Source organism: Amphiprion ocellaris, chromosome 10, assembly GCF_022539595.1.
Source record: "Amphiprion ocellaris isolate individual 3 ecotype Okinawa chromosome 10, ASM2253959v1, whole genome shotgun sequence".
Lineage (NCBI taxonomy): Eukaryota > Metazoa > Chordata > Actinopteri > Pomacentridae > Amphiprion > Amphiprion ocellaris.
The window spans coordinates 6,075,210-6,088,324 of NC_072775.1; the positions used below are offsets into that span (position 1 = coordinate 6,075,210).

At 38.5% G+C, this 13,115-nt stretch overlaps 1 protein-coding gene across 6 annotated transcripts in view; it reads right to left on the bottom strand.

The window, feature by feature from the left end:
- LOC111580727 (catenin delta-2-like) overlaps positions 1-13,115 on the bottom strand; it is a 191,691-nt gene that overhangs the window by 123,973 nt on the left and 54,603 nt on the right. For all 6 annotated transcript variants that reach the window (XM_055014457.1, XM_055014463.1, XM_055014456.1 and 3 more), the window contains one exon: positions 5,916-6,052. In XM_055014457.1, the coding sequence (XP_054870432.1) occupies positions 5,916-6,052 (137 nt within the window). The remainder of the gene's footprint in view (positions 1-5,915; positions 6,053-13,115) is intronic.

Here is a 13,115-nt window from a genome sequence, read left to right on the forward strand (position 1 = left end):
AGTTCAACAGAGTCTACGATAAGGTGAAGGGGGAGATGTTAAAGCAGTTTATTCAGTATGGATGTATGGAATACCCACATAGCAGCAACATTGTGCCGCAAAGATTATTGTCCTTTTTCTACTGTTGTGCTTTGGCTTCTGCAGCCTTTCAGCAAGAGATAACGGAAACTGAAGAATTTCTAAAATTCCAACACTTTACTAAGAGAACAAATCAGAAAAAGGGGGTAAAAGACAAATGTACTAACACAGACACAATTCCTCCCCAAAGCCCTCTCCTCCCTCCTCATCCCTTAAATATTCTGCTCCCTTGCATAAGAAGTAAAATAAAATAAATATTTGATCCACTTTGAAACCACTTCTTATGAATATCTAACTCTGTTGTGAACTTTGAAGAGAACTATATTTGGTAATTTAATGAGTTAGCCGATGCTAAACAAATCTTAATTAATCCTTAATAAACAAACGTAGAGAGCAGCAAGGAGAGGGGGAGCGAGCGCCGGTTATTATTGCAAGGCTGCCGTATGAAAACACCAATAAAAGAACCTAATGAGTCATCAAGAGTGAGCAGTTAACATAAGGCCGATTGTTTTCAACAAGCTATTAATCCCGCTTTTTATCATCTCGTATGTCACAACACCAATCATAAGTGGAATGAGAGTTACTTACATCGTGGATTTTCGCAAGTATGTAAAGAAAATGTGATCAATTGAAAGTATTACACTGGTAACATTTCTGTGTTTTTCACAAGGATGTGACTGAATATGAAGAGAGGATGAGCTTAATTAGCTGTACAGAGGAAATAAAGGTACAATTTCAATTAGCTCAGCCTAAACTGCCTTTAATTTGGATTCCTATGAGTTGTAGGTCAGACCTGAGAGAATCTGTTTTGTGCTGCGCCGCCAATTAAAGTGAACAATTCCACTGAGCAGCATGACGCACATTAATTATCCAGCAGCTGAGAAGCTACAGAAACACCACAATTTTCCCTAAAAAAACTCAGATTTGATAACCTCATGGAAGCACTGCCTGTTTTTTCCTGTCGGTCGTCTTCTCGTACGTTTCTACCCACTTGAATTTGATTATTTTTACTTTTCCTTGTGGCATCCTTGAACCATATTGACATGTTTTCTCCTCTGATTAGGCAGAGAATGTCTCGGCATCATTTCTCTACTTGTGCTGCGCTGCTGTTTGTAAAAACACAGCAGGAGGCCATGTTGATGATGGAAAATGAAGGCTGTACTGTCGCTGTAATGTGTTTTCCAGTTCTGGGGTTAAACAGAGAAAAAACATGCGGTTTCTTTCCCTCACGAGGACCACGGTGTGTTTTTAGCTTCATTGTGGACAGCGTAATTACACGTCAGCTTTGAGTGACTGCAGTGTTATGTTTGTTGAATCTAACTGGTAGTTGTAAGCACTAAAAGTCACAGTGCGTGAATGTTCACCAAACCTACTGCAAATTACCAGCAGGGGAGTAAAAGCTTACATCCCAGCAATTTTCCAGTTTAGTTGAGTATTTACTAAGATGCAAATGATCACAGCTGCAGTGCACTGGATTTACATGTGGCATTGCATATGTTCTAGTCTGGACTGTTTATGAGATGTATTGGCAAATAATACTTGGTGCAACAAAACAATGGGAGACTCAAATTTAAAAAAAGGAAAGTTTTGCCATTTTACGGGATTTTTAAAATTCCTTTTACAATACATGGTTAAACAAATTAGTTTAGTAATGGATTCAGTAACATCATACTCAACTTTTTGTAGAACTACTGCAACAAATTGGCATAATTTTTGACATCAATGCCAAAAGTGGCTCAACAATAATATTTTACACTAACATGTTTTAAAAAATAAATTCTGGACTGTCGTAAATTTCTGTAAAAATACAAATAAAGTCTAATAGCAGTGGTCTGTTTATCCTAAATATGAACAAATACTGGAACATATGATGTTTTTTTAAGCTAAAAACAACAATAACCATGCTACAGATGAAGTACATTAATGTATGTTCCTGCAATTTTATGGGAATCCATCAGATAGTCGTGGCAATATTCACTCAAAACCAGTAATCTCAAGATTATTATGGCACCACTGTAGTGGCTTCCACAGAGACATTCAAAAAAAGACAAAGTCTGGACTTCTGTTTCGTAAACTGCTTTAGTGAACACAAAAGGAACTGCAACTTCAGCTCACAGCACACTGTAACTTGCTACTAGCATAAAGTAAACATTTTTCCACACCTGTATGCGCTGTTAACTTCCCAAAATTCATGAGTAATGGAGTCCCGAAGTTCAACTGGCTCATTATTTCTGTGAAATACTCAAATAAAAGTGCATTCTTATTTAACTTCATAATTTCTCACATTATCTGTTATTTGAATTATCAACTCAGTAAATAAACATAACTTTCTCAAATAAAGTCACAACAACCACAGTTAAGTGATGTCATCTGTACAAAGATTTGTGTCGATCCATCAAGGAGATATTGAGATGCTTCGCTGGAAGAAGCTAGGATTCATCCTCAGAGGACCGTAAACTTCTATACAGAATTTAATGGTAATACATCCAGTAGTACTTGAGATTCTGCAGTTTGGGAAAATGGGACTTAATGTTAAAAGAATAGAACAGAAGGATTGACTCAGAATTTACACTGTCCTACTGAAGTAATTTATTAATGAATTGTATTTTTTTTAGCTGCCATTGAAACACTTTAAATTTTAAACATCATAAATTAGCATTGTTGCTATAATCCGGCATATTTACGCCCATTGCTGTATAAATCGGCATTCATTAATGTGCACTGTCCCTACCAAATAAAGAAATAAATAGAAAAAAAACATTTTCCTTCTCTGAACTATTTATGCATTCCTGATTTTACACCTGCTTATCACAGATGTTACATATCATGTGCATTCCTTCTGCCATAGTGGTCAATGAGCGATGATAAATTAGGTATTTCCACTACATTCTCTTGTGTTTTGTGCCTTTGAAGATGAACACTATAAAACATCTAACAGAAGCCAAAGCACCAATATTGAGTGATGCTGCGTTTCTCACATTCTGTTGGCTGCTGTGGCTCCTTGTCTGCTGATTGGTTAAAACCATTTTAAGGATTCTTTTAAAACACACATTCACATCTTAATATTTCAAAACTGACTAGACTGTCAAATGCCACTGAGCTGCAAGCAAAAGACAGCCAATCATATCCTGTGCCACTTTCACTTTCTCTGTCATTCAATGAGACAGTATGTCAGATTCCTCAAATAGGCCATGTCTCACATCGCAATGAAACTCTTTCAGACTTCACACTGTGCTTCCCCCAATAGCAGATGTGGTGACAGGCAAGATGATGAACGATACGAGGACAAAAGCTGACAGATGTGATAAATACAACGTCGAATGGCTAATCAATCTCATGTGGGTAGAAGGAAACGGATGAAAAACAGCAGCAGGGATCTCCTGGTGTGAGTCAGCAGAGGCAAAAGAGCCTGATTGGCAGCGTGTACATGCATGTGTGTGTCTGCAGACCACATGTCTGTGTATCCGAGTGTGTGTGAAGCTTTTTCTTGGTCTCTCATAACCCGACCTTGTCTTTATGAACCAAACTGAAGAGGAAGCTCTGGTGTGTGTGGGCTTGTGTAGCCACGCTGCTTTAAAAAAAAACATCCTTGTTTTCTTTTACTGCCTGGTAACAAACACTGGAAACAGCCCAAACATACTGAAACATTACACACTGCCAAAACAAGTATGAAAGGAAGAGACAAATGACTGGCTTAAGGAATAATAAGAACTTCGCCACGCTGCAGAAGCATGAAATATAACAAATGCAGCTTGTAGGAGGCAGAGGTCGGAGGAGGAACAGCTATCTATTCATCTTTACTTTCTTCAAACAGCAGACATTAATTCCATTCCTGTCTTCACCTCTTCAGACTTTTTCTTTTTACACATTCTCATCAGAAGGCCATTTCCTTGCCCCAGATCAACTTTAAGTGTGTATGACCTGTACATGTGTCCTCGTCCAAGTCTTCATGACCTACTTTGACTAGAAAATGGACTTCAGGAACATTGTAGTAACTCAGAGAACAGTCTAAAACACGCAGAATCCATTTTACCATTTTCACAAGCTATCTTTAGCTCCCACACATCTCCAGACAGAGTAAATCCATCTACATCTACTGTCAGTAAAGAATAAGAGTACTGTACTGATTTAGCATCGCACTCCACCAAATTTTTGTCATTTTCTGATTTGTAGCCTTCAGCTGATGCTAACATCACTTGAGACATTCCAACCAACGCTACATACAAATGCAGCAAAACTCCATGTGTTAAACTGATGTACTTCCACTTTAAGTTAAAATACATAATGAGATCTAACACAAACATCCCATTTAATCTGTTGTGATTTCAGCGGCTTGAAAGTAGCTTTATATACAGTGGTAATGTGGTTCATAGGCGGCAATATTTGTCAGTCTGGTCCAGATTAAAACATGTGGACAAGTGCTGGATGGATTAAATATTGGTACATTAATGCTCCACAGTGGTGGAAACATAAAGATTTTGATTTAGCCAACAGCGAGTCAAAATGTCCACTTGTTCAACACATCTGTTTAATAATCCAGTTCTCATAAGCAATGTTGTCACTCCATTTCCAATCCAATCAAACATTTTTTGTTGCACACGTTATACTCTGTTAAAACATACAAGATTTAATCATCTGCAAATATCAAACTCCTGCAATTGCAGTTAAAAAGCAATGCAGCAGTCTTTAATTTCTCAAACAAAAAACTCATTATGGGCATCATTACAACTTTTCTGTGGGAGGTGTGAAGTTTATTCAACAAGCACAACACATTCCTGCTCCAGCTACTTCTGACTTTCTGATTGTTGAGGATTGTCAAGACCTGTTTAAAGAGTGAAACCTTGAATCTCCAAAAGAGATGAAGAGATGTAAACACAGTTCCGATCACCTTTCTGAAAATACTGCTGCTTATTACCCTGGTACTAAAGAGCCCTTTGGTGCTGGACACCATTCATTGGTGACATTGTGGAATAATGTATGAAACAGTGTCAATTTCAGACAGACATTTTAAATTCTAACCACTTATCCACTGCTATACGGGTTCAAACATGAACCTCACTATCATTAGCTTTGAATGCAACAATCCATTAAACAGTCACCAAGCTAATGGATCCAACATGACTACCAGTCTGCTACTTATGTGTTGACTCATTTGAATTCACGAAGACATGAGGCTCACATGTGAAAAGCCTGGTAATGTAATACTAATGACACATATGACCTCCTGTTTTCATATGTAATCACGTGGTAATTTGAACACATATACTGGGTACCAATCAAATTCTGTACAGTTCAAAGTCAGTATATGTCACTTATGTATCTAGGAGTCAAAAATGAAAGAGGAGTTAAAATAGCTGAACTTATTCAAACACACTGGAGCAGTTTGATGAATATTCTATCCTTCATTAATACATAATGAACACCAAGCACAGTCGAGCTCCAAAGCCTCATCTCAGCCATACTGAATAAAAAAATAATAATCAAGGTGACTCCGTCTTGTCCCATGTCCAACAATGCTGTTCAGACTTTGACAAAATGTGGGGGAATGATGCATCCCACCACATTAGGGTATTTTCAAAATTACACTGAGCAGCTGTAGCCTGAGGCTTTCTGCTAACAGATCAAAATGTGGTGACATATTTGTGACACATTAGCTCAGATGGGCATTCCATCATTTTGTGTTTACTGTTTACTGTTGCCTTGTTTCGCCCCGAAAGGACCGGAGGAATTATCCTCACTACTTTCTGCTACTCATATTTCATTAATGGTGACAACCCTAAGTGTATTTTGCAGTGCGCACACATACACACACACACATACACACACAGACTTCTAACCTGTTCTTTGACGGAGGCGAGGATGGCGGAGGTGGTTTCAGACTCGGAGCCGTCTCCGTTGGAGGCATTGAGGACGGGGCTCAACATGGTGGCAGCTCTGGCAGTGTCAGACGCCACCTCAGGCACTGGCATTCCTCCTGAAAAACAAGGGAACAGGCAACTCTTTTAGTGTTATTAAAGACACTCTGACATGCCAGCATTGAGGCTGAGAGGCTGTCACACCTACATTCTGCTTCAGTTGCCTACTCGCCACACACATATAAGTGGACACTGGAGTGAGGTGATGAGAGACACATACATTTGTAAACGTCCATCTATTATCTATACACCACTTAATCATCATTAAGGTCACGGAGGGCTGGAGTCTGTCCCAGCTGACTTAGGGCGAAAGCAGGAGACACCTGGACAGGTCACCAGTCTATCACAGGGCTACATATGGCTGAAGTCTATGGGATATATCTTGTGTACATTTAAATGTTTTTTTTATGTTCATTATGATTATGTCTTTACAAATTCCATAATTATTTATTATGGAAACAATCAGGTATTAATAAAAATTGACTGGATATCACTAAAATGTCAACTAAATAACTGTCCGAATCTAATAACAACCACCTTCTAATTAGCTAAACACTAATAAAATGAGCTTATTCAAGAATTGTTTTTGATTGTGTTCTTTTTATTAAGTTGAGATAATCATGACAGATATTTCTCTTTTTTAGCAATATATCAAATTTTAGATGGAAAATAACAAATTGTATCTGTGTCCGAGAAATCACTTTCAACTAAGTTCCCCATTACAAAAACACCTCTCAAGGAAGTGTGTTAATTCCAGATCACATGACCTGCTCCACATGATGTCATTTCCTCCTGAAGAACAGACTGGCCAGACTCCAAGGCTTTCTGAGTTATTTAATAACTAACTTTAAAGTGTGAGTAAAGTGTGGATTTATCGTATGTCAACTGGTTTACTACAATATCTTTATAAACAACTTTCAATTTAAATTTTACTCATTTGTATATATAATATTTAGAAGAATCTTTGTGTAAAAATTCCATGTGGTGTTTGGTTATAGGCGGCCATGTTGATTTTAGGCCTGAAAACAGCAAACATGTCAACTATGATACAAAAAGTTCTGCAATTATATACTGACCCATATACAGACAAACAATCACACTCACACCTATGGACAATTTAGAATTACCAGTCAACCTCAGCATGTTTGTGGACTGTGGGAGGAAGCCGGAGAACCTGGAGAAAACCCACGCATGCACAGGGAGAACATGCAAACTCCATGCAGAAAGATCCCAGGCCCAGGCCAGGATGCGAACAGGGGATCTTCTAGCTATAAGGTGACAGTGCTAACCCCGAGCCACTGTTCAGCCATACGACAAAGGGTCACTGACAAAGCAGCCAGGTAACGGGGATCTACAACTATGTATATACCAGCCAACCAGTGCCGTCCATTTGCACTACTCCCTTAGTTCCTTGACCAATTTTGATTCCATTAATCAATTTTACTCTTATTGAAACAACATTTACATTTTTCTCTCTGACTTAATGATGTTCATGTCCACAGGAAGCTTGACCTTATCCCAGCATGCATTTAGAAAAGGGCAGTCACACATCCTGGATAGGTCCCCTGGTTTTAAGAAAAACCTCAAAACATTCATGTTTTCAGTCTCTTTTGACTACTTTTAATGGCCCTACTTTCATTTTTTCCTTTATTTTAGAAATTGATCTAACCAGTTGCTATGCATGATTCCCTGTTTCAGCATTATATGTGTGTGTGCGCGCGCGCGCGTTTCCGCCAGGATTTTTTCAGCAGCGACGGCAGGCTCTCCGGGAGCGACGACGTTAACAAATGACACTTGACTGCAAATTTTACTTGTACAACCTAGTTATTGAATGGTCAGTTGAACATGGCTTTTAAAGGCTGAATGTTAGAAATAAAATAATATTCGAACAAGCTCATTTGAAAACGCAGTCAGCAGTTGCATCATGGAGTGTAGATATTAGCTTAATGCTAGCTATTAGTTTACTCACGTTAGCGACACTGAGTTGGCACTGGGCCCAATTATCTGAAGCTACCGATATGCTACGTAACGTTAGCTGGACATCAATATTTTGCGAATGTTTGTTTAACTTGGAAAACCTATTATGAGTTATCTTAAGCTAATAACTTTTCTCCGGTAAGTCGCTACCCTATTTTCCAAGACGACGCTCCTCCGACTCTCCAACCTGCTGCCTGGGTGCTTGACGTGACGTCTCTTTCAAGCCCGCGCTCTCGCGAGTAATTAACGTCGTATTAACCCCCTCCCCCTCCCTTAGCCACCACACACAAACACACAAACACACACACACACACACACACACACACACACACACACACACACACACACACACACACACACACACACACACACACACACACACACAGAAGAGTAGCTGCTGAGCAAGATAGTTAGCTGTAGTTTACCTTAGTACTCGTGAGTACCCGACACAGTGCAAGACTGCTGTGAAGGTGGAGACATGCGGCGCTGGAGTATTTGTGACAATAACAGACAAAAAAAAAAAAAGAAAAGAAATTTGAAGCTAGGATTTAGGATTTTTATTTATATATATATATATATATATATATATATATATATATATATATATATATATATATATATATATATATATATATATATATATATATATATATATATAAGCTTTACTAATTGATTTTACAAGCTTTACATTGTCTATATATTTTATATTGTAGACTGTATATTGTATTTTATATCATCTGTCTGCACTACAGTCTACTCAGGTTGTCTTTTAATGTGCTATATAAAGAAATTTGATTTGATGTGATTTGATCTCTGCAACAGAAAATCCAGGCCAGTGAGGAGAAGAGAGTGCAGATTCTACCAAGACAACAGTAACAGAATTTGTGTCGTTGTAGCCAAAAAAAAAAAAAGCAAAAACAGTGTCACATAATAGTAGTTGTAACATCAGAGCAACAACAAGTATAGTGTCATAAAAGCTGGTGGTGGTATCACACAGAAATTTGTAATGAAGTACACGTGCCACTACAGGTTTTTCTACTCCTTGTGAAAACAGAGGTGCGTCTTTTGAACTGTAATAAAAAGGTGCAGTGCACATCTGGCACACAACAGATGTGGAAAGAATGCTACAGATATGTTCAACCTTTACAGCTCACCACATGACAAGTACTGAACTCCAACAGAGGCTCATTTAGAAGCAGAAATAGCAGTAATCATACTAGCTGTACTCTTGCACTGTATTATTGTCGCAACCATCATTCTGCACTACTGTGTTTATATATCTTTTCATATGTATAAATATCTGTATATACTTTTTTCTGTTTTTTTTTCATTTTTTTCTCTTCTTCTTTCTATAGTTAATTTATTATTCTCTTTCCTTGTTCCTAGGGTGACACCAACAGCCGAATCCAAATTCCTTTTATGTGTACACACACTTGGCCATTAAAGCTGATTCTGATTCTTATTGTAGTTGTAGTTCCACTACTTTTAGCTTTTTTTGTTGCTGGTAATAGCAGTAGTGATGGCAGACCAATTCCAGAGTTCATGTGCAGTTTCACTGGAAAAGACCTAAATCTGCAACAGCCTTTCTACAGTCTGTCACTCTAATTGTGAACCCTGTAAAAAAATCTTCAAAAGCACATCATATGTATGTTTTTTTTTTTTTTTTAAAGGCAAATAACTATCACAAACATCTGGGCACTTTAGGTTTTATCAAAATGGTCTCAAATAGGAGAAAAGAGTATATTTCTTAAGGACTATTTTGAGCTGCAGATTACTACTGTTAATATTAATGTTTTCGGCAGTAGAACAGTTTTCATATGTGCTCAGTGCAACAGTGAAGCTCATTGGTGTGTTTTTCCAGCGAATTTCGCTGGATTTTGGTTGATTTTATGTGAATATTCTTAAAGAAAATATTAGAAGTTTTACAGGTATATATGTAATCACTTTAGATATTTTTAGGATTTTTGGGGAAAATTTTTATTCATTTTTTGAAAATATTTACAAGAATTTTCTTGCCAAATTTGGGGGATTTTTTAAAAATAAAACTTTTAAGGGAAATTTTTAAGGAATTGTTGGAGTTTTCTTCCTGAAGGTTTTGCAAATTTTCAGAAATGTAGGGAATTTTTTTTGTGAATTTTTTTATTTTTTTCAGACAAGGAAACAACATTTTTTGGCACTTGTAAATGAGCACAACAGGAGGGTTAAATACTTCTTAGTGGTCCAGCTACAATCTGTCACACTGATTGAACTCCAAGTACAAGATGTAGCAACGGTAAAGTCAAGTCACATAAGCAGCAGCAACAGTTATACGATTAACAGCTGACTAAAATGATATGATATTAACTAATAGTATTTATCAAATATATGCCAGTGCCAAACATGTAAATTTATACCCAAAAAGTCGATATCTAGTATGAAAATCTGAGTTTCGGAGTTCTGGCATCCAACCATAAACAAACTGAAATTCCATGCTTGATGCCATGTGTCATCCTGTATTTGACCAGGCGTAGGAGGACACGGGCTTCACATGTGCCATGTAATCCTGATGCAGCACAGAGCTGGTGTAACGGCTGCATCAGCCAGCTTTACACACTGATGAAAGGCTTGTCATGAGGAATCTGCACACACACACACACACACACACACACACACACACACACACACACACACACACACACACACACACACACACACACATACACACACACACACACACACACTCAAATACACAAAACCTGGCTGCCGGCATGAGGCAGCATCAGCCGAGTACTGAGGTAAAAAAAAACTCAATAAAAAAGAGTGGCACCTGTGAGCAGCATGGAGGGATAAGAATGAAATGGAGGGGAGCGATGGAAAGGTGAAAGGAAAAATGAAGTGGAATGAGAAATGAGAGTGACGGCATGGAGAGGGCATTGGACAGCAGGAGGCGAGGTGAGGAGAAAGGAGAAGTAGGAAGGTGACGGGAAATGAGGAAGAGAAGAAGGGAGAAAAAAAACCCAACAAAACTATTCTTGCATGCTGCTAGGCAACAATCTCTGGTCACTGAAGGCTGCTAATATGGCTGACCTGGCTTTACTTATCTTCCATTTTGAAAAGTGTTGCCCAACGTTCTCTCATCGCTGTTGCCCAACAGAAATTTTCCATCACCTCGCAACTCACACTCCATCCTTTACTCTCCTTATTGTTGCCTTCCTGCCTCTGAACTTCCTCTGATTCACCTCCTATTCTACCTGCCCACTTCTCTTCACTTGACCTGCTTCAGTGTCTCCTCGTCTTTTCAGCACAGTTCTACTTTATTAGGCAGAACCCAGCGGAGGGAGAAGGAGGATGACCGAAAAGGTTGCAGGTTGGATATGAACCTGTGACACTACAGTGCACCTGAGCGTCCTCTGAGCCTGCACTGCTCCTCATAAACACACTCTTCACGCCAGCCTTCTTTTCTCGATTTTTTTTAACTCTTCAACTGTGCTGTCACAACTGCAACAGCATTATCATGAGTTACACCTTCCTCTTTTTCCCCTCTCCTATCAACGCTGCCTACTTATTCTCTCTTCCTGTCATTGCTTCTTCTGTAGTCACATCACACACAATGTCATCGCTGTCATTATCACCTCCACTAATCCTAATCTCTCTCCATTCCCCTTTCTCACTATAGAATCAAATCACAAATCCCCTTCTTATACTCTAGTTTTTTACAGTCTCTGTAGTAGAAATAGCGGCCCTGGATCGTAGTTGCTGCGATAGGATGAGACATTTCTCAATCAGTTGAATTCTCGCTGCCAAACTAGCTTTAAGGCTCGTAACTTTTGCAGGAAAATGTCCCGTGGCCACAAGAGGTCACTGCAGATTGATGGCATGCGAAATTTGTCTTTATTTTTGAATATTAATTTCAGTTTAACCACAGCAATCGGTGGACCAGCTTGGAGGAAAGCCACCTTTGACATGCAAATTTTATTGAAAGTAGTTGTGCTTACAGATAATCGCCAAGTGAATTTGAAGCAAACTTTTGAAAATTCGCAAAAAATTGAATAGTGTTGTCAGAAAGTGGCGGTATGGGCTATGTTGCACATGGCTGTAACAAACAGAGTAGAAGGAGCCAGAAACAAAATCAGGTATGAAGAAGAAGTAGAGAAAACAAATTAAAAAATGTGGCCATGTAAGAAAGAAAACTGTTAAGAAATCTTCAGGAACGGTCTTCAAAAATGGGAATTTCTCTTTCATGTTAGCTGGTCTTGGAGATGCCTGGAGATGAAGGCAACAAAATAAACGCAAAGAGCTGATCAGACAGAATTTATCCAAATTCTGTGTCTCCATCTCCCATTATGCACATATACTCTTTTTGAAGAATGTCAAAAACCACCTTGATCAAGTGTAAAACCTGCAAATCTGTGCAAAACTTCCAAACTTTGCTGTTTCCATTAAATATTTCAAATGAGATACTTCAAAATATGCATAAATATGCTGTGGAAAGATGGCTCGAGCTCACTTTTGAAGGAACAAAGAGACAGAGAGATTGAAATAGCTTATTAGCTGTGCTGCACCATCCAGTTTTCTTGAACGTGCTGACTACTCCACTGGTTCGCAAACAGTTATGACACATAACCTTATAAACAATGTTCCCTGTAATTTTTCCTGAGTCTGAGCAAACACACAAAATCCCTGAGCGTCCCTTGGACCACTGTGAGCAACATCAGACGTGTGCACTGTGGTCACACCAGCATCACATCCATTCAAGTTACATGGTTCATTAAAAGAATCAAATTACAGCATTTACATTTCTGTTAAAACACTTTGACAACAGGAGCCAGTTGAAGGCTGCAGTGATTTTAGTGACACTACAATGTATAAGAGTGAAGTTATTGAATATTTGTCTCTCTTTACTGTTGCAGCGGTTTTGCAAATTGCAGACGGACCCTGTTCACTCCATAGACACCAATGTTATTCCTGTAGCTTGAAAGACAGCTACTTTTGATAAAACTGGGCTTGTAGCACATTGTCTGCCTTGCAACAATGGGAAAGAGGCACCGTTTATGTTTTGACAACCTACATCTAATGAGTTATTGATGCTGGAAGTCCCAATCTGTGAATATCTTTCCAACTTTACTGAACTTGGGGCCACTACCACCTAAGGAGTGATATATTTAA